Source organism: Erithacus rubecula, assembly GCF_903797595.1.
Source record: "Erithacus rubecula genome assembly, chromosome: 2".
In the NCBI taxonomy this organism is placed as follows: Eukaryota; Metazoa; Chordata; class Aves; order Passeriformes; family Muscicapidae; genus Erithacus; species Erithacus rubecula.
Window position 1 is genome coordinate 94,948,079 of NC_136685.1, and position 22,718 is coordinate 94,970,796.

Below are 22,718 nucleotides of genomic sequence, written 5' to 3' on the forward strand. Positions count from 1 at the left end.
ATAGGAAAGACAGATTAATTGTTGTTGGGTTAGTCCTGATTTTTATGTTATTAACCAACCCTTGCTGCAAATGTCTGGACAGAAAGATTGGCACTATTTGTATGCACAGTAGTTTATTAATTGTTTGGTGGAAGATAAGGGAATAGAACACTCTCATGGAGCAAACTAAGCATTATCTGATGAATTTTCAAGTACAGGTTTGAACTGGACATTTAAATAATGTGCATTTCTCAGCTGTTAATGGCTGGCATCCTAGAGATGGAAGCTTAGCAGTCTGTTAGAGCAGAGAAAGGTTGAAGGTTATAGACAAGTAAGAGGGGTTCTCAAGGCTGGCTGCTGAAGTAAATAATGTTAAAACTAGAATTACACATATCTACAAACAAACCATTAATATAAAGCCTTTTTGAAATGAGAAATGGCCTAACTCAAACGTCCATCCACCGTCTTTAACTAGGACATTCCAGCTGAGGGTAATATATGGACTCATTAAATTGCAGGCCACTGTAATCTTAGTGAGAATTTATTGAGAGCTAATGTAATTCTTTCATTGAGGCAAAGAGATTGCATTGACTCGTAGAGGGGACTTTTACTAGATTGGATTGTAATCAGTTATGTCTTTGCCATGAAGGATTATATTTTTTTGTAATCTAGTGGTTCCTTTGGGTCATTGACTTTGTCATTTTATTAATCATTCCCACCCAACTCCAAATCAATTAAGGAGAGGGAAAAAAATAGGGAAAGGAGGACTGTTAGTTCTTTAGACAAGGCACACACCAAATGAATGCCACTCATTCTCTGGTACAACTGAGAAGATATTTTGGGGTCAGCAGAATAATTTGGAATTTGAGCATGGTTTTATCATGTTATTCTTCCTAAAGAAAACACATTCATGAAAGTAGAAGGAAGCAGGAGGTCAATCCTACTATAACAAATGTTTGTGCATTTTCCCCTAAAAGTGTTTTTGATTTAGGAGGTTCAGTGTGCAATATATGTGCAATATAACAAAATAGTGTTGCTGAAACAAAACCTGTAAAGTAAAATAAGCTAGAAACAAAGTTAGCAACTTGAAAATGCTCACAGAAGAGTCCTTGTCGTGCACTTTAGTGCTCCAGTTTTAAACCCAAAAAAATACTTAGGTGATAGTCCTGAAGCAGGGATAAATGGTGGCTTAATGTTGTGATTGAAATCAGTTAGTGACTTCAGGGATTTGCCTAATACAGAAAGTTCACTATGTTCAATGATAATTGATGGAAGGGAAAAATGCTAAGTAGGAAATGTGGAGGGTTTTGGTGAGGTATTTGCATTAACATCAGGGGAACATAGCAATCAAAAGGTGGGATTGCTGCTGTTTTGGTAGGTACTGGTAGTTGCAGTAAAATTGCTACTAAAATCAACAGCACATTGGCAACTTGGCCTCAACCAACAGAGGATTGGAAATTAGGTAAACGAACTTGGCTTCTCTCTGTCTCTGCCATTTGGCTGTTGTGTGACATGGGACAAGGCACATCCTTGCTGACTTGCTGCCTTCCTCCACTTTTGAAATACAAACTGTTAATGCTGGGAAATATTTGCAGCAAATTCCACTACATTTTATGGAGCTGTTTTACATGATAATATAATGTAAAACATGACATGTCATTTTACATTGTAATAGATATCAGCACTGAGCTTGCTTCAAAATAATTGAATTAAAAATGGCTACAAATTCTCTGGTGAAGGTTGAGGCAAAAAAGCCAGATTCTTCTAGAAGAGCATTCACTTGGTTCTGGTCATGTAGTTTAACAGGAGGACAATTTCTTGCTTTGGGATGGTGAAGGGTGTGCAAGGGCATGGAAGTTTCTTACCTGAATTCAGACCTGGCCTTCTGTTTGCAGAGCAATGATGTTATTCAGAAAGTCTGCATTGGAGAGAACAACGTGATAGAAGAAGAGATTCGTGTGAACAGAAGTGTCAGTGAATGGGCAGGAGGAGGTGGAGGCGGGGGCGGGGCCACTTACATATTTAAGGTATGGAAACACAGTCCCCATGCACCTTCAGCATCAGCACATCCTGCCACTGCCTCTGAAAAACCCTCTATACACCTCAGGAGAGGGTCCACGGAGTGACCTCTGGGTATCCTTAATTCCACTTGAAAGATGTAGGGGTCTGGGTTGGCCCTTCACGCTTCTTTGAGCTGGTTTGCAATATGGCCACACTTGCTTCAGTGGCTTGGAGTATCCTTTGCAAATATAATGGGTAGAACTGGGTTAGGTTTTTTTCAGTAAAAACTGAGATGCTGAAGAGTAGTTTCAGAGCAAAGGGCAAATTCTGCAGGACTTCATTCAACTCTGTCATTGTAGAATGTGAGACTTCAGCTACACATTGGCCTGACAAGGAAAGTTGAGGATAGCCTGAATGTTTTCTGATGGCAGTCCTGTAGCTGCACTGATATTTCCTGCCCTGTGCTAGCTGAGACAATACTCATTCCAAACCCTGGTTTCAGGCAGTCCTTTGCCATAGGAGACACTGTGCAGAGCAATGCTCCTTAGCGGTTTCATTTGATAAGAATCATCACATGGGATATTACAGGCTTTCTAAGAGCCACCACCAGGGTAGATACATCCATAGAGCTACTGACACTGCTGTTTCCTGTAGCAGAACTTGGTAGGACCATCCCTTAATTTTCTATTCATTAAATTTCTGGGTGTGGGTGCATAAGTAATGCAATGAAGGTGCTGAGCAGTCCTAGATGCCTCCTTGGTACAACATGCAGTAACTGTCATGTGGTTGAACATGATACATGACATTTACCTGTCTGACTCAGTTTGAACATTGCCTTTATTTCTGAATTTTTTAAGATGGAGAATGGAGAACCGGTCCCCTTGATAATTGCAGCAGGGGGTGGTGGCAGGGCCTACAGGGCCAAAACGGACACATTTCATCCAGAAAGACTGGAGAATGATTCCTCTATTCCAGGGTTGAATGGAAATTCAGGAGCTGCAGGTAAGGAAAGTTTATTGGTTTTAAGAAAACCTTTGTGAATATGTGTGAAACCTTTATGATTATTGCCTCACAAGAAGGTGAGGCAAAACTGAAAATACAGTTCAGGGTGAACAGAGGATTATAACAAATGCAAATAGAAGGCACCCACAGTGTGGGATACTTAGCATAAATAAGGGTATCTGAGATGGTATAGCCAGAGTAATGGCAACATTCTCCTAAAATAATGTAGTACCTCTTATAAACAAAGTTGTCTGATTTTTGATGTGGGAGTTTGCAGTGCCAGTGTAGCTGTCCTGCTCCATGCACTGCTTTCTACTGTGCGGACAAACTCAGAGTTTCTCTGGCTTCTGCAGAAAGAGCATAATTGCACCATGTCTAGAAGTCTCTGTGAAGAGACCTTAGGCTGAGCAACCAGCAGAGCTGAAAGTGAGTCACTGGTAAGTATGTTATGTGGAGAGCAGCAGTGGGACATGTTTTCACACCCCTTTCAATAAATTCAGTTTGTTCTGCTTTAGAACTGACATTGGTTTTTTTCAAAAGTGTTTTAGTCAAAGGGAAAGGGAAGGCTCTGTAAGCCAGAAATAAGTGGTTGGAGAGTAGGTAGGGTTATCCTTTTACATTTTCTGTAGAAAGTACTTGTCCTTGTATGGTAGGTGAAAAGAGGTGCAGGTGATGACTTTCAGCTGAGGTGTTTTGAACGGGTGCTTGTCCTGCAGAGTTTATGCCACAAAAAGTAACCCCTTGCTGTGCCTTTCCTCCTCTCTCAACTGCAGGTGGTGGAGGTGGCTGGAATGATAACACTTCCTTCCTGTGGTCAGGAAAATCCTTGCTGGAAGGTGCTACTGGAGGAAGATCCTGCCCCCAGGCCATGAAGAAGTGGGGGTGGGAGACAAGAGGGGGTTTCGGAGGGGGTGGAGGGGGGTGCTCCTCAGGTGGAGGAGGCGGAGGATATATAGGTAAAGTGGCTTCGTGTTCAAGGTGTCCCTTCCCCTCCTTTAGTGCTAATGATCAGCAAAATGCTGATGATAACTCTCCTGTAGTTAGCATATTTGATTGTTATGTACTAGTATGTCTGTGTGTTGCCTTTTTAGCACTAGATGAACTTAAGGCATTTAGCCTTTGAGCAAAGAGCCAGATTCCAGTCCTTGAGCTGCAACCCTGGCTTTGAGCTCTGAAAAATGTGATATTAAGATCCTGCTGTGATTCCTAAGCCTTTCATATTGGAGTGGCAGTGCAGGAGAAGGAGGAGCCACAGCTATGTGCTCCTGTTGCTTGGAGGACTTTGGTCCTGGAGACTGGCAGCCAGGCTTTATGCCAGGGGAAAACCACAGCACCTCCACTGCCCTGCTGTGGGTCAGCCTTGGTGTCTCTGGGGGCAGAGGCTCAGGCTGCCAGCCAACACCCCTCTTAATATGACTTCAGTCAACAAGGAGCTAATTTCATGTGCCTCTGTGTCTCAGGGCAGCTGTCAGATGGCATTATGTTGATTACAACTGGTGTGGACCAGATTCAAGATCTCTACTAACCTATAGTCTCCTGGACCACATAGTTTCTGCAGCCATCTGTGCTGTGGTGGACTCTTTAACCCCTGGTTCCCCACAGCTCAAATTAAGTATATGGTAGACTGGAAATCTTGACTGGAAATCTTGAGAGGAAGTAATGAGTTTAAATTATTATGTACATGTTTTGTACCAATGTTCCTGCATAATGCATATTTTTCCAACAGAATAACTAACATCATGGGTTTTTTTTTTTATTTCACTGAAGACAATTAAAGGAAAAAAGCTGTTTTTGGGTGGGGTGGGGGAATTGTTGCATGCTTGAAGTAAAAATATATGGCCTATACTGTGTTTCTAATATTTGTTATGTATTGCCCATACTTTGCTTCTAGTATGTTCTATATGCTCAAGCACAAATGAACAACTCATAAATTCCTTCAGTCCCCACTTGTGGTGGGGTGGACCACCCTGCTTTTAGGGTGCAGAGGAGAGGAAGGATATCAGGTTGTTCATTCCCTCTCCTGACACAGTACATACCTTGATCAGCAAGGGTACTAACTTAGCCCTGGAGTACTGGTGCTTTCCAGTCTCTTGGCTGCATAAATTTTGAGAAGGTCTTGTATGTTTCACAGCATATCTAAATGGTTAAAGATGAAGTTTGTGCCTTAATTTGCAACAGTCTGCCTAAACAAGGCTAGTTAATTGATTGTCACAAGTTTCTATTATTTAATTGAAGTTCGAGAGGTAAAGCCAGTAGTTCATGCCACAACTTGCTAAATATGCCCTATATATTAAATGCTTTAATTTTACTCTTTTTTTTTTCATTTGGATGTCTCCCTAAATATGCTGAATTCATGCATGTTGCCATGTTTATCTGTGTTTTATTGTTTTATGAGCCTTAGTCTGTTAAGGTAACTTCTGGTTTGACATAGGTGGCAATGCTGCAGTGGACAATGACCCAGAGATGGATGGGGAGGATGGTGTGTCCTTTATTAATCCAATTGGTACTTTATATACTCCAGCACTTAAAGGTATTCATATTGGTCAGAAGTCTTCTCATGGGCATATTTTGTTTTAAAAATAGTAGAACCCCTTACAACCTTTTGGGGTACAGCTCAGTGTCATGAACATGAAGAGGCAGAAAGTACATAAAGTATAGCAGAGAACAGACAGAAGTAGGAGGGGAAAAAAAACAGGGAGAAGAAACATCAAGCCTATTAGGAAATGCTCCCAGCAGTACAGTCTACCAGCCTACAGAATAACTTTGGACAAGGAAAGTGATAACAGAACCTCATAGCTCAGATACTTTAGGAAAATAAAAGACAAAATACCTGACTGTTCACTAACAAGCAAGTTCCTTAGAGCATCCCTTGGTAAAATATCCAAGTGCTGCCCAGCAGTGTATGGGAATGATAAATACTGCCACTCCAACCTGTGTTTTCCCAGAAGCCAGTGTCTTTAATATGTTTGCAATGTGTTCAGAAAACAACAACAAAAAATCTGCTTGTTAAAAAAAACCAAAAATGTTTGATTTAGAACAGCCAGAAGTATTTTCAAATACAGATGCACTCTGGCCTGGTATATTCAGCCAGAAAGTTTTGATATTGCAGTGAATGCTCTTGAAGGGAGCAAAGGCTGGGAAAGAAAAGGGTGAGCCCAAGGAAATTATGAGAATGGTCTTTACAGTAATTAACTCAGCTTCTTCATCCACTCCCTAGTGACAGAGGGGCACGGAGAGGTGGAAATTAGGCTGCACCTTAATTGCAGTCACTGTGAGATGGACGAGTGCCATGTTGATCTTGAGACTCAAAAAGTCATTTGCTTTTGTGAGCCAGGCACAGAGTTGGCTGAGGATGGTGTGTCTTGCACAGGTAAGTGTGTGTGTGGGGTACTGCTGACATGAGGGACAGAAACTGCATGGCCAAAAGCTTTGGGCTGGAAAACATCCTGAAAGTACTGTCTACTCTTTCTTAAACCTGGCTGCAGTTGAATGTTACCTTCTTTTAGCTGGTGTATGCTGCAGAGCTATTTTGCCAGGATACAGCCTCATTAATGCTGAGGACTGGGGCACTGAGCAGCAGTGCTGCTTTGCTCTAGAGTATACAGAATACAGTTTGGCATTCCAGGCAGATCTGAGAAGAGTCAAATTTTGTGCCTGCTTGTGCTGGTGTTCAGAGTCTGCTCTGAAATTCTGAAAGTTTGCTTGCTGAAAGAATTTTCCAGCTGAACTTAAATTCCAGGCCAGTTCTCTAAAGAACAAACAAACAAACAAACAAAAGAAGTGCAATGTGAAGGAAAATATGATTCCTGTGGATTTTGACAATTAAGGTAAAAGTTCAGAAACTGTGAGAAATTCTGTGCAAGATTTCTCTGAGAAAAATCAACTATAGTACCTGTACTTGCCTTTATCTCAAAACCATATGCTCAGAGCTCCATTAATAGGTTTGCTTCATATTCTTGTGCAGCAGTTAGAGCAGGTCACCCCAGGAGTTTGGGATTCTGCTTTCAGCTTTGTTACTGACATGAGAAAATTGTTGTGTTTTTACCATTCCTGCCTGTAAGATGGATAAAAAGTATGGTCATTTTGGCAAGGTGAAATAAACCTTAATAGCATGATCTCACATGAGGATGCAGCTTCACTACACTGTTATCAGATTCTTCTGCCTGGATTACATGCATTTAGGAGATGAGATACTGCAGTCCTCCTCCTGCTTTTGCTGTGATTTGGCACTGATAGCAGCACTTTAGCCCTGACAATGCAATGTTCTTTCCACCCCCTAACCTCCTGCCCCTGACTTTTATGGTCTTGTTTTCACACCCAGGGAGTTTGCATGTTAATTCATTGATAGTGAACCATCTGTTTTAATGGCTTGATATTAATTAAGAAACGTGAAACAATGAGGTATGTGATGTCATAGATCCTGACAACTGGTCGTGCCAGAGATTGCTCCTACACTATTTACTTATCAGCAGATGAGTAAATGGAAGGAAGAGCAGAAAAAATTTGATGGCAAAAAAGTGGCTCCTGGAAGATAATTTCAAATATGTAATTCCTTCTCCTTTCTGATGCAGCTGAGCCAGTGGTTCGTCTCCCTTTCTCCTTGGTCTTGTCTGTAGTGACTTCAGCGTTGGTGGCTGCTTTAATTTTGGCTTTTTCGGGAATCATGATCGGTGAGTGTTTCTCTGAAAAAGATATTTTCATATGAGGGCTGGATCTGAGCAAGGGATAATTGGGCCCTGAGAGGCAAAAGGATCCAGGTTTTCAGCTACTGCTGTATTTAATGACATCTTCCCACACACAACTTCAGATTTCTGTAGCTGTTTCTAACCACAATGACCAATTCGAGGAGGCTTCAGTTACTGACTGCATCTCAAAAGAGACATTATTGTTTGTGTTGCACTGTGAAGCTGCCAGAACACAGCTGCTTCTGGTTTTGTGAGATCTGGTGCTGTTTAATGCCTAAAAGCTTCTTTATTTGTGTGCCTATGTACAGATTTCACCTCTTAATGTATGGCATTTAAGCTTAAACTCTCACATAGGTTCCCCTTTCACAAACTTCTATTCAGTAGGATGTAGGTATTCTTGGCATTTTTGTTTGAAATTCTAAAAGGTATTTTTCACCTTTTTGTGTTCTTGTTTTAAACAATCACTCACCTGCTTTTGGTGCAAGCAGAATAGATTTGAATCAATGAAAAGCAGTCAGGGATTCAGGATTCAGGCAAAACCATGGCTCTGCCACCTTTCTTTGTCCACACTCTATGTATAGTTTAGGGGATGAGAGGGATGGACCTAGAGCAGGAAATTAGATTTGCACAGCTGTTTCAGTTTTAAGAATTTCAGGGGTTATCAGTTGCACACACATGGTCCTACATCTATGATTTCTGTCCTGACAGTACCTTTTTACAATGACTAAATACTTCTCAGGAGTGGAAGAGTAATCCTCTTTCCATCCAAGGAGCCTATCTTTTCCATCTCAGGAAAGGGCAACGATTTAAAAAATCAAAGCAAAGGCAATGAGGAGGAAAATGGAGGACAGGAAGGGTTGGTGGATAGGTCATTACATCCATCTGCCTTTGCAAGTGCATGTTTACCCCTTAAATTTTTCCCCTGAGCAACATCTGCTGGAGAAGATGCAATAACTATTACCGTCACAGTCTCTGGGCTCAATCCAGCTCCCACAGAAATCAATAGTGATTTAACCTGCTCATGATTGTCATCTTCTTTTGGAAAAAATCCTGCAATATCAGTTACTATTTCAAGGAATATCCTCAGGATATCTTCTTTCAAGGTGTGGTTTTTAATGGTGTTGCAGAAGTAGCAGTGAAACGATGTAAGGAATATAACACTACCATAAACTGACTTCAAATGTAGTCCTACTCTCTTGTTTAGAAACAGAGGAAGTTTGGAAAAAATAGCTTTTTTTGTGTGTGCAATGTGTTATTCTGAGGAAACAGCTTAGGCTATACATTTTGAACAATATGATGCAATAATTCATTTCAGACTTTAGTCACTTCTGTGTGATTTAGGAAAGTTGGTTATACCTCAGCTCCCTCAAGTTTCAAACTGGACTTGTATTTAGAAGGTCTGGTTAAACTAAATAGAGCATAGCAGAAACATCAGAACTGTGAACTCTGAGATCTCTCCAAGTGAAATTAATTTCACTTTTTCCAGATAGTCCATGAGCAAGCCTGTTTCTTAATAAGACGTGTAAATCAAAAGTTCCTGGATATCTCCAGATCCCATTTTCTATCTGTAATTATTTGATCTACAGAAATACGCCAGTGTCTCTGGCTGGTTTGGTTCCCTGAAGTCTGGCCACGCCACAGTGAATCCCAGTGAGCAGGGCTGTGGCAAATGCAGTCTCTGCACATGGTTAACTGTGTTCTCCACCTTTAGTGTACCGCCGCAAGCACCAAGAGCTGCAAGCCATGCAGATGGAGCTGCAGAGCCCAGAGTACAAACTGAGCAAGCTGCGTACCTCCACCATCATGACAGACTACAACCCCAACTACTGCTTTGCAGGAAAGACCACATCCATTAGTGACCTCAAAGAGGTGCCTCGAAAAAACATCTCCCTCATCCGGTAAATTCATCTTTTCCTTCGCCATCCTTCACACTGTACCCTACATGTCCTGGCTCTCCTAAGAGGTGTGAGCACACAGCTCTGTGCAGGCACATGCAAATTCTTGCACACTTTTAGGTTCATAGCCCTTTTCATAAGATGTAAAGCTGCAGTAGTTAGGCTCGTGTGGATGGGACTAGATTTTGGAATTCACCTTGACCTTCTAGAGGTGAGGTTCATCTCCTGGGATTGTGAGGAGAACTGAATACTCATCACCAGTAATTTGGTTACATCTTTTACAGGCTATGCAGTGAATGGCCCATTGCCATGAACTGATGAAATTCTGGGATGGCTGAAGCTTGTAGGAGACTCTTTTAAATCTTTGATGGTAAATCAGATCTTTGGTAAAGACAATGACATCCTTAAGTGCAATAGCAAGGAAAGCAATGGATTTGAGAATGTCAGACAGTATTAAAAAGTCAGGGATATAAAACAAGCAAGACAACCACATCTAGATGAGAACTTCTGGTAAACTTAGAAGTGTCTCCTAAGAAAAACTTGAAAATTCTGAGTTCTTACACACTTTGCTCCACTGCAGGATACTTGTGAATGTATCCTGGTACCATACAATGTTGCACCAAAAAAAAGTGGAAGCAGGAGTCCTTGGAAAACTGGGAAGCTTAAGGTGCTGAAAAAATGATGCTCAGAGCAGTCTGTGCAGTCTGCAATGTTTTGCTCTTATTTCATTCCCCCTTGCCTGCACATCTTGCTGGACTGCACCTGGAGGTTTCCAGTGTACCCTGTGCTGCTGCTTCCTTTGTCACTTGGACTTGGAAAGGATTTTTGAAGTATGGCAAACATAGCAGAGGATAAAGCTGGGAATTGACAAGGGAAGGGAAAGTGGGCTTTTTGGAAGGAGGGTGAGTTATGAGCTGTAAAGATCTGGTTTATTCCCTCACTTTGTAATAGGTTGGTGAGGCAGAGCCAAGAATGGTGTCTCAGGTTGATACCTACAAAATGTTATTACAAAAAGTGGTTGAGTCACAGGCAACAGTCAATATGGTTTCACTGCCCAGGCTGTTTCTATCCTGGCAAAACTGCAGACAGAGTTTATGGAACAGCAGAGCAGACTGTTCCTCCTTGTTCATGTGAACAGGAGGGCAACAGCCCATGCAAAAGCTGTGCACTGCTACAGCAGAGAACAGAATCAATGCAGCTCTCAGCCCAGACCTGACTCTAACAGGAGAGTGCATGCTGTAGCAGAGAGCCTTATCAAGAGCCTTTTCCCCAGACTGAGGTGCAGGAATGCCTCCTTAGAGGCTGGAAATACTACTGCCCAATGTGCAGCCCATGCAGGGTTAAGAGGGACTCAGGATTTGGGGTGCAGCCTCATCCTGTGCCATATTTCACCATATCATTATGACAGGCCACTGATGTGAAATAGCTATTGTTGTACCAGTTGAGGACTGAATAGACAGGTATGCAAAATCTGTATCACAAGGACATAGGATGGGATCTTTGTATGATTACTCTTATTCCTTTCTCTTTTTCTTGTAATCTTATTCAAAATAAAACTGTAAGTTTCATAATATGATCACTGCCAGAAACAATTCTCAGCACAAATTCCTAGAGCTGAGTGCTTTACAAAGCACTGTCATCACCATTTATTGGCTAAGGTACTTGCCCAGAATCACACAATAAATAAGGAAAAGTTATTTGGTTTAGAATTCAGGTCTTTTGAAAATTATTGTGCTTTGTAGTTTCTTGCTCTATGTTTTGTTTAATGGTGATGCAGAAATATCAGGGGAACTGTTAATGTGTTTAGGGTGTGTAAACACCAAGACTAAAGTCCTGTCTTTATTAATCTGTTTTTGGAGCACCCACCACTGAGCATTGATACCAAAGCCATAGATGAGTGCTCTCTGTTATGTGCTGCAATGCCAGCAGCTCAATTTCACTGAGGAATGTTCACTTCCATGGATTGCTTTCCCTTCTAATTAAATACAGTGTAGGTCCATAAAAGATCTCTCCAAAGTTTGGTCCCCTGCATATTGTCAATATCCAGTTCTCCCTGTTACACTGCCATGAAAATTGTGAACCGGTTCTGTGAGCTGTGTCCACAGTGTTATAATGTGTGTTCTCTGTAGTAAAACCTTCTTGTCTTCTCTGGTCTGTCCAGGGGTTTGGGCCACGGAGCCTTTGGTGAGGTATATGAAGGGCAGGTGACAGGGATCCCCAGCGACCCCACTCCCTTGCAGGTGGCTGTGAAAGTAAGTGACAGTGTATGAGTTATTGTGATGCTTTCATGCACCTCTCACCCAAGGGTCCCAATGCATTGTAACAATGAAGATGAATGAAGCCTTGCTCCAAGTCCTGAAGGACATGGCTAAAAGTGTTTCTGCTCTGTTGCAACACTCTAATCCATCACAGCAATGGTACAGCCTGTAAGCATGTGAGACTACTAAAAGAGGTCTGTGAATTGTAAATAGGCAAAGATTTCCCACTGTGGCAAAGAGCCACAGTAGACTGCAGGAATGAGAGCTAAATCCATGCTCTCTCCATCCTCCCCATGCTACATCTGCTTGGTAATCTGTCCAAAGCCTTGTGGGTCAGAGGCCAAAAGACCTTGCAAGTAGGAGATGGCTGGTCTTCCAGGGATCTCACCACTTCACCACAGGATGGATATGCATTGGATGTGAAGCTGAATCCTAAGAGACCCTGGTAGAGTTCTCCAGGCCTTCAGCAGTCTAGCTGGCTTGTTTTCTCTTGGAGATTACATAGCAGCACAGTTCTGCTGCTGGTTGTGGATCCCAGTCTTGCTGGAAGATAGGATCATTGAACTGCAGAGAACTCAGGAACTGTGATTTCATTCCTCATCCTCTATACAGCAGAGTCCCATATGTTGAACTCTTCTGTGTGAACTCTGAGCTATTTCCTTTGCTGGGAGGAGAATGGGCCAGGAGTTCTGGTATTTACCTTTCAACAGGCTTCACAGTCTAGTTTAGCAATGCTAAATTATTGTCTTAGAGTGAGGTTTCTTTTGAGAAAGAAGGATTGCTGCAGAAAGTGTTAATGCCAGCTGTTCTAATTTGTAAGATCAAGCATCTTCTCCTTGTTAACCTGTTCTTTCTTTCCCAGACATTGCCAGAAGTGTGTTCAGAGCAAGATGAGCTCGACTTCCTCATGGAAGCTCTCATTATTAGGTGTGTATGAATCATATGAACACCACTTGTGTAGGCTTGCAAAGCCCAACAAAATAAAGAAAAAAGGTTCTTCATAGGTGGTGTCCTCTCAGCACCTCTATACAGTAGTTTTAGCACAAAGAAAATATGCCATTGTCATCCTTTTCTGTTCTTCTTACAAATGAAGAGGCACCAAATGATTAAAGGCTAAATTTTCAAAGGATCCACATTGGTTTTCATTACCCAAAGTGAAAAATTTAAACTCCAAATTGTAGAATTGATAAGATTTTTTTATTTCTCTTGAGACGAAACGTACCTTAGGAATTTGGGTTTGACTAGTTAGAACTAACAGATTATGTTGACTTTATGATTCTGTCATGTCAAGTGTCAGTGTCTGAATCCCAGAATCCATGGAACTACTTTCCCATCACATTTGAGAGGTGGGGAAATAAGGAAGTATTTGAGATTAGACTTCAAGAAATATCCCTCTCAAGCAGATCCCCATGTCAGTGTGTTACTTAGAACATTGCCCTAGGATGGGGAAAATTACAAGTAGGCTTTCTATTCTCTGTTATCAGACATGTTCTGCTTCCTATGCCCCACAAGTCTTGCTGCAGCCCAAAAAGAATGCAGAAAACAGAGAGGGAAAGCAGCCAAAAGCCATTGCTTCCCCAGACATCTGTCCCTGCAGTATCCAGACAGACACAGAATGCAGGGGTACTGCTTTAGCTTTAACCAGTTGCCCTACCTTTGAGATTCGTTATTTTCTGCGGGGGAAAAAACAAACAAACAAACAAAAAAAAAATCCCTGAAGCAAAAAGGTTTGCATGTTTTCTGCTGCTGTGCTTCTTGGGTCCGAGTTGCTCCAGAGCTGGGTGTCCCTGTCTCCACAGCAAGTTCAACCACCAGAACATCGTGCGCTGCATCGGGGTGAGCCTGCAGGCGCTGCCCCGCTTCATCCTGCTGGAGCTCATGGCTGGAGGGGACCTGAAATCCTTCCTGAGGGAGACACGGCCGAGACCGGTGAGAAAGAGCAAGCTGCATGTTATCACAGAGCTGCTGCCACAGGGAAACAGCTGTAAAAGATCTACACAGGTGCTGTTTCCCAGCCTTTTAGATGGTCACAGAATTTCTGCTGTTATAGGAGCAGGAACATGGGGAACAGCTGCTGCTGGGGCTATGCAGAGCTGCCTCATCCCTGGACTTTGCTAGGTAACATTGCAAACACTACCTAAAGAACAAAAGCAAAGTCTAAAAAGATGAATGTTAAACTCAACTCTTACCTCCCTCTCACCACTTGGGGGCAGGCTGGGGGAAAATGTTGAGGTAGTAATATTAAAAATATCAATGCATTATTCAAACTGCTGATCAGATACATTTCTGTGGATATCTGTCAGTTCAAATTTGGCATAGGCAAGGAGGCAGTCCGGCCTGGAGCTGTCAACTTAATAGAAGATATCTTCAGTCCAGAGTTGTAAAGATTTTCCCCACTGAAATCAGCATCAATAGGAAGAGACTGTCATCTAGAAATGTGGAAGAAATAAATTATGATTTCTAGAGAGAGTTTATTTTTTCAGAAGAATAAAGTTTTCTCTGAGTCCCTGGGTCAGAAAGTCACACAAATATTGCTGATATTTAAGACCAGGGCCCAGCTTCATCCTTTGCCTCTAAGTTTGACAGAGGACAAAATGCTGCATTTTATCAGTACAAGAGAGACACAAATTCACTCTAACAGATATCAATAAAATTCTTCCTTGAGGCATCTGGAAACAGATCAACTTTTTTATTTTTGCCATGCAGTGTGGTTTTCAGACATATAAAATGGTCTGTGAAACTCAGAAGCACTACAGTCTTGAATAGGTTGCAGAAAAGTGGCTCCTTCATGGATAAGGAGGCTAAACACCCAGAAAGGAAAGTCTGAAATCTGAGCAAGCAGGCTTTATAAATACAGGTTGTTTTTCTGAAGCACCTAGAGATGCTCCTACAAATGGGCTGAAGTTGGTGGTAGGTGAATGGGGAAATAATGTTCTGCAAAGTGGTCTCCACTCTCACCCAGTGCAGGGTAAAATGGCTCAGGAAAGTTGTGCTGCCAGGTAAGTGCTGCACCCAAAACTGCCAGGCCAGGCTGTGCAAGATGTGTGAAGAGGCAGGTGAAACAGGATGGGGTTTGGCTGCTTAAATTCGAGAAGCCAGCTCACAAATCTTGTGAGGAACTACCAAGAGCTCTAGTCTTGCACAGCAGGATTTTTTACCTACCTGCAGTAAAATGAGCCAGCTGTTTTTTGTAGATGAAACAGCCCTTAATCTTGACAGGATGAAGTCATGGGAGCCTTCTGATCTGAGGAGCTTTTTTCTGTTTGGTCCTACCTCAGTCATGAGTTCTTCCTTTCTACAACTTCTATTCCTGGCAGCAGCAGCTGTGTGCATCCCCTGTGAAAGCCCATGTCAGAAGGGGCTGATGGTTCACTCCATTGCTTCCTTAGTGTTTCTCTTTCTGTCTTCACAGTCATTCCTTCCATTCCTCTTCTTTCCTTGTCTTTCCTGACCTGTTTGAGGTTACCTGAGACTGACCATAACAGCTACCAGCCACAAGGCCAGTTCCATCAGCTTGAAGATTCTCCCTGGTTTCTGCATTTAACTTGCTCCCAGGAGTGAAGCAGATCTTGGATTGATGTTTTCCTGCTTTGTCCCACATCTTCCAAACTTTGGGAGCATTGAGTTTCAAATGCAGATGGGTAGTTGCAAACTGGAACTGATTCAGAAAAGCAGTTTCCATTCCCTCTTTAACAGCTGGGTGAATGTGGACAGCCTGACTGTGCAGACACAGATCCACACGATTTTGCTCCATTCTAATACCTTCTTTCCCCTTGCCTTGCCCTGCTTCTGCAGCCATCCCATGTGGTGTCTGCCTGGTAAGAATGACAGGGTAATCCATTATCTGGCTGCTGGGGCAGCTTCTGAGGGACCAGTGGCACCTGTGAACACTGAGAAATCAGCCCCTGGTGCGTTTTTGACTGCTGGCTCACAAACTACGAGGCAAGGAGACTATGAGTGATGAGAAATGAGATGTGTGCAGGGCACTGTGCTCTGTCAAGTATGGGATGTGGCTCTGGAAATGCATTTACCCTCTGCACACACTCCAGGTGTGACAGAGTCTCTGTACATAAGGCCTGTGGCTCGGTGCTAGTGGATGTATCTTTGCACTGCTCTTAATGAGCCCTGCGCTGCTTTGTTCCTCCTATTGCTCATTCAGGAAGGACAGGCAGAAGGTAGGCATAGCAGGATGGATGTCTGGCTTTTCAGGGCTGTTAAAGGAAGGGAAAGACAAGGGACAGTGTAGAGTGAAGAGGCTTTGATAAGCTTTGCATCCAAAAGGAATTAATTGAACACACAAGCCCTATCTGACTGACTGGGTGGCAGAGGTGCACATCTTACTCTGCAGTAAGAACCATATCAATTACTGCCTTTCCCCTTATTTTCTTTCCCCTTTTGTATTTTCCAGCTAATTTCTTCTACAACCTTGTCTTTCCCACCTACTTTTGCTTTCAGCCTAATTACAAAAAAAGAGATTTATGTGTTCAGTCTCTACCTTCATCCCCCAGTTGCTCTTTGCACTGCCTTGCCAAAGATCAAATTCATTTGCTAGTTTTGTATAGACATAATAGAGGTGTGAAAGACATTAACTTGGCACTAATTCCAAGGGTTATGGAAGAAGAAAGCACCATGCTGGAGAGACCAGTTGCCACTGGCCAGCTATGACCTGTGTGGCTTGGAACAAGACACATGCAACATGCTGCCATGCACTTGGACACTGAAAAGCAGGAAAGGGAGCAGAGGGAATGGAGCCTTAGCTCAGTGTGAGCATTGCAGAATTGTCCATTCTGGGAGGTTCAGTGCTGATCTTTCTCACACACAGCACAGCAATCAAAGCCCAGCTCTGGGAGAGAAATCATACATGGATAAATGATTCCCCTCCTTTGTGCTGTGCAGCCTGTTGCACAGAGCAGTGATTCCACTGAACAATACACAGAATTTCATTCACCTTTAGCAAGATTCAACCTCACCTGGGAGGTGTCACACCAGTGCTTCCAGCATGCTCACTGCCCTGAGCAGTGGAGTATTGCAGCTGGCATCATCCATTCATCTGGGGAGCAAAAGCTGTAAAACGAATCCTTTGGTTTGTCTCAAGGCTGCCCCCTTGCAAAATGAATCCCAAACCTCCATTTTTCAAACAAATTACATGGCTAAATTGTCCTTGGCTGGGCAGTCACATCTGTTTTAGGATTGTATTTAGCCAAATAAAAGGTGGAAGGAATTCATCCAAGGAGTTAAAGGAAAGAAAAAAAAATAAATAAAAGGAAAAAGAGAAAAAAGGTATACAGCTCAAATCAGCTTGTGGCTTCAGTGTACTGACTGCTTTGCAGTACAGCTTGAGTCTGGAATCAATTGTAAAGAATTGGGCTTTTTACTCAGTTTTCACTTCAGGTTTCTGACCCTTGCTTGAAAGAGCAGGGAATGGGTATATTGAGATATTAATTTCCCCTTGGTTATGCCCTGCAAGGAAAAAAGAAGAGGTGCATTTTTCTTACTGTAGCCCTCTTGTGTAGCTGGTGAGTCACTTTAACTCACAGAGGTAAAAGAGATTATTCCCCCTTCCCCACAAAATGGCAGGGAAAGAGCTGCTTTATGTTTGCAGAAAATAGTTATTCTGTAAAGAGGAAAGCTGAAGGGGAGATGCAGTACAGTGTTTTAAAAAATCAGTGACGTATATATATATGCAATGAACTATACTGTGTAAATACTAAAATATAGGCAGGTGGTACAAGATCACATTTTGGTTTACTGCCTTGCACTGAATAAAACAGGCTTTGTTCACACAGAGATGCACTATTTTTAAATTATGTCATTATTTTAAGTATTGAGGCCAGGTTTTTTTCTAATACCTTCAGAGGTCAATAAGTTGTTTTGTTTTGTTTATTTTAGAGGGTTTTTTGTTGTTTTTTGTTTGCTTTTGTGAGGCTCTTTGGTTGTTTTTAGGGGATGGGGATTTTGTTTGTTTGTTTGGGGGTTTTTGGTTGGTTGGTTGGTGGTTTTTGGTTGGTTGGGTTTTTTTTTGTTTTACCAGCCAATGTTTAACTACTGGCTGCTGCAGAACCTGGGTTTATTTCCAGTACCAGTTTGCAGTGGTTTAGATCAGGTGGGATGGCCAGCACAGCATTGCATCCATCTGGAGATATGTTTCTTACAGCAGATGGCTTGGAGAGCCAGCAGTCCCTGTCACTGGAGAAGCTGTGCTGATTTGTGCACTGGTGTGAGTGCCCCAAGGGCAGCTGTGCCTTTTGGGGACCTGGCTGGCTGCTTGGTGTCCTAAGAGAGGGCTGAGGAGTGAGATAAGCTTGTTTGGTCCAATAACTAAGGCTGATAAACACTTAGCTGTGAAATGGCTGTTGTGGCAGGAGCAGTCAGTGCCACCAGTTGTTTTCCATCACTCCACTGGCAGCATCACTGTCCTCCTCCCCCGCAGGACTGACCACAGGGATCACTGATTCCCACCTCAGGGCAGCAGCTGATGGTTTGGCCTCAGGGGCTGAGAAGTGCTGGTGTGAATCCTGCCCTTTCCACTAGAGCATCTGGCTCCTCCTGGCAGGTGCTGTGGACTTCACCAGAGGGGCAGGGGAAGGAGTTGGCAGCCTTTGTCTTCCATAGCCATTGGCTGCACAAAACTCTCAGTGCTCTAAGGGGCAAGACAAAACCTACACAGATGTGGAGGAGGGAAAGAGCAAATGTGACTCATGCCATTATACAAAATGCCATTCCTGTGTTTCAAGGTGACTTTAGAGAGGAGCTGGCAATAATACAAAGAAACTCTGTGAAGAACAGGTCAGGCTACAGACCTCAAAAATCATGCTGGAAATTCAGAAGAATCTGCCATAAGAACTGGGGGAAATTCTTACAGGGGCATCCCAATAGAGCTGGAAAGTCATATCCAGCTGATTCTGTCCGTTCTGATTCTGTCTCTGGGATCTGTATAACATTGTGTCTGCACATCATTTCATAGTTCCTGGGTATGAACTCTCTCCTGTGCATTTTCCTAATCCCTTTGTGTGCTAACAGAGCTCCCAGAGCTGTGTCAATGACAACTCACACCACGTTTCTGCTTTTAACCCTTGTGTATTCCTTGTTTTCTGGCAGAATCAGCCCTCCTCCCTTTCCATGCTGGACTTGCTCCACGTGGCCCGTGACATTGCCTGTGGGTGTCAGTACCTGGAGGAGAACCACTTCATCCACAGGTGGGTGAGCATAGCCTGGCAGGACTTGCAGACAGGCCAGCACAGGCTCCTAATGCCCTGCTCCATATGTTTATGTCCTGCTGCACTCTAGTGGCTGGATACCTTTAAACAGGGTAGACAAAATCAGAATCCTAGAAGCAATAAGGAGCTATAAATCAGGCTGGCAAAGGTCTGCAGTTTTGCCAAAGATCCTGAGCCCTGTCTCAGGGCATGCACTTGTGCAGCCTATTTGGCTACTCTGCAAATGGACACAATCTTGTGACAGAAGTCTTTAAAGCTCTCCCTGTCATGAATTTTATTTAGTGCCTGTCTGCTCATTTGGGAAGCCTTTTCTTCTCCCTCTCAAAGAACACCTGTACAAGCCAGGAGAGCAACATCAGGTGACCATTGCTCCTGCAAAACAGGGTGTTTGGCAAGCATCTAAAATCTGCCTGTGGAGTAGAGATGAGCAGAGAGGTGGCAGTTCACAGTTCTGAGAGCCACCCACAATGTGCCATTGTGTTATTCAGACCTCAGGGTTTACTCCAGCCCAGCAGAGGTGGAGCTTGGAGCTTCACCTGCATACACAGATCCAGGGCCACAGCTTCACTATTCAGAGCAATAACTGCACATTGGAGTTCTACCTGTCTCTGGCAGTACAACAGCCTTTTGACAACACTTGAGCAAGCACAGTAGGAGCAGATCAATGGATCATTCCCCAGACAGCTTGATGCTGGGACTAGTACATTGCTGAAATCAGTTCCTCTTCTTGCACTCCTTAGAGACATAAAAATAGCTCCCAGGCTGAAAGGAGGCTCACAGGAGGCACTCCCTGTCAACTGGAAGAGGTTATGTAAAGTTTAAAGAGAAAATGTCAAAGAACAAAACTCTTCCTGCTGTGGGGATAGATTGGAATTGGGGACATTGCAGTTATCCATAAACATTGACTTTTCTGGATGTTCTGGGTTCTCTGCAGCTCAGGAAAGTTGGTACTTTTTTTTTTTCTTTTTCTTTTTGACTTGCAAAACAGTCAAATGATTAAGTGGTTCTTCTTTTTCTTTTCTTCCCTTACCTTTTAGGGATATTGCTGCCAGGAATTGCCTCCTTACCTGTCGAGGGCCTGGGAGAGTGGCTAAGATTGGAGACTTTGGAATGGCCCGGGATATATACAGGTAGCAGAGCCAAGCCCAGGATGCCTGCGAGGAAGGTCACTGAAATGAGGGAGGAGCAGTGTTTGTGCAGGCTCCTGTGCTGCTCTGTGTAACCCTGGTGAGGCCAGAGTGGAGAGGTCCCAGCCTGGTGAATCCCAGCTGATGCATTCCTGATGTTTGCATTAAACTGTCCTGGAGACTTTTCCCACTCCTGGCAGTTTTCTCCTGGGCAGTGAAGTCTAATGTTCATGGGAGGTGTTTTTCCTCCCTCTCAGACTCTGCCCTCAGTTTCCTTTCTTTGTGTTCTCCACACTGAATGTCATTGATGTACCCTTTTGTTTTGTGATCCCAAATCATTCTGAGCTTAATCTCTCCCCTTGATGCTACCCCTGCACCTTTGGTTTGGTGTAATCAGTAAATCTCCTCAATTTACTGCAGCTAAAGGAGGAAGGTGCAGAAGAAGGTCAGGAAAAAGTAATCACCCAAACTGGAATTCATCCAGGACACAGGGTTAACTACCTCTGCTCTTGCAAGAAGTGCCAGAAACCCTTTAATGACCATAAGCAGTCAGGGCCGCAGTTTGATGTCTCATCTTCCACAGAGCCCCTCCAGAAGTGCAGCTCCATGTCCTGCTGTGCTGAGGAATTGATTTGCCCTGACTCAGGAGAAGGAATGCCTTGTGCTCAGTCACCCACACTGTTTATCCCAGTGCCTTGCCTTCTTTTTCTCCTGCTTGGGGATTCTCCTGTGCAATTACTGCGCCAGGCTTGGCTCTGCTTAGCTTGAGCTCTGACAGTATCACAGCCTGAGGTGATGCAAACAGAGTGCCAGCTTTCAAAAAGCCAAGTGTATCAGAGTGCTTGGGTTTTTTCCCTCCACAAAGAGCCCCCATGCTGCCCCACTGTCAGATGGGGCTCTGCTGGGACAAAGCAGCATCTGTCACCTTCACACAATCAGCAGAACTGGCTGCCAAGATGAACACTCTGGTGCTGAGCTTTCAAAGGTGCCTTTGAAGCCTGCATATGTTTCTTTGTCCAGGAATATCCTTTGGATTCTCAGGCTGTGTGGTTATGATCACTGACACCAGCTTGCGTGACCAGCCTCCTGCAACTGCCAGGATGGGATTTGGGCCTTGCAGGCTTTATTTTAAATTACAGTGACTCTAAGGACTGTTGTAACTCCTGTCTCAGGAAGATTTCTGTGATACTGTCCCAGCTCTGATGGCCTGGCATTCTCCTCAACAAGCTCCTTGTTCCTACAAATGGGTTTGGATTTTACTCACAGTGCTTTAGACTGGGTATATATGGGATAGGTTTGGTTTATTCTTGTTGGGTATGCCCATATGTGTTGTTGTGGTGGTTGAAGTGGGCAGGAGGAGGCTCTGCTACCAGCAATTACTTTATTAGTAATTCACTAGGAGGATGAAGATAACTGGTTTGCCAGATCAGGCCTGAAGTGGTGTAGATTAAACAGCACTTCCATGATTTGTTCTTTTTCACTACTTTTATGAGAAGAAACAGGTCATTTCATTTAGATTTTTCCACCAAACTTAGTCTCTCCTCTGGCTCATAATTTTAATATTTGTAATTCCAAAAATCCCATATTAATGGCATTTTCTGGATTCTTGGCTGACTGTTGTTTTGTTTGTTCTTTTCAGGGCCAGCTACTATCGTAAGGGTGGGTGTGCAATGTTGCCTGTCAAATGGATGCCTCCTGAGGCTTTCATGGAAGGGATATTCACATCAAAAACAGACACATGGTGGGCTTCCTTTCCTCCACTGTCCAGTCCCTGTTGTAACCCCTTCTGTAAACTGTGAATATTTTGTAAAAACACACATTCTTGTTCACTTGCCAGATACTGAAAAGACAAGCTGGGTCTGTCAGTGTTTGAGGAGACAAGGGATCAGAAAGGTCAGGGCTGTGCAGAGGTGGGTGCTGCAGGGCAGGTGAGCAGGCAGGGAAGGGAAATCAAAGCAGGTGCAGATGCTGCTCCAGGGAGGAAAGCATTAGCCCCACACTCAGGAAAGCAGCATGGGAGGCTACAGGCACCATCCATCCTGCCAGTCAGGGAGGAGGGTGTCATATATTGTGGGTTTGCCTTTCTCCTGGCCTACAGCAGCACTTGGAGCTCTTGGGTGGCTGGAGGTGGGGAGGCTTGTGGGCAGGACACATCTCCTGAGCAAGCCCCAGCACAGGGGTGAGCCCCACACTCTTGTACAGCTGAGCTCTGCCTGTCTCAGCACCAAGCAGAGGAGTTTCCCATTGCTGCACATCTCTCTACAGTTTTAACCAACAAGGTTGGGGTTTCCCAGATGTTGACCAGGTGAATGCTTTGGCCTGTCCCAGCCCCTGTCCCCATGGCTTTGCAGGTCACAGCACCCAGGCTGTGTTTGCTAGGGGGGGTTTTTGTTGTACTCTGAGTCACAGGTGGGGCCCGTGGGCCTCAGTGCATCAGTGGGGATTCACTAGCACAATCCTTCATACAGGGTAGCTATTCCAGAGGAAAAGCTTGCCATCACTCCTGTCTGTGGTCAGTGTCTCAGAAAAGGATAACCTGACTTTCATGTTTGTT

The 22,718-nt window shown here is 43.6% G+C and overlaps 1 protein-coding gene across 1 annotated transcript in view; it reads left to right on the forward strand.

Annotated features, from left to right (window-relative positions):
- Positions 1-22,718, forward strand: part of ALK (ALK receptor tyrosine kinase) — a gene marked incomplete at its 5' end in the record, with an annotated part of 56,692 nt that overhangs the window by 30,407 nt on the left and 3,567 nt on the right. The window contains 13 exon segments of the mRNA XM_079298159.1: positions 1,875-2,006; positions 2,838-2,982; positions 3,756-3,938; positions 5,414-5,512; positions 6,200-6,352; positions 7,554-7,652; positions 9,379-9,565; positions 11,724-11,814; positions 12,683-12,747; positions 13,620-13,749; positions 18,919-19,016; positions 20,075-20,167; positions 21,804-21,905. Of these exon segments, the coding sequence (XP_079154285.1) occupies positions 1,875-2,006; positions 2,838-2,982; positions 3,756-3,938; positions 5,414-5,512; positions 6,200-6,352; positions 7,554-7,652; positions 9,379-9,565; positions 11,724-11,814; positions 12,683-12,747; positions 13,620-13,749; positions 18,919-19,016; positions 20,075-20,167; positions 21,804-21,905 (1,577 nt within the window).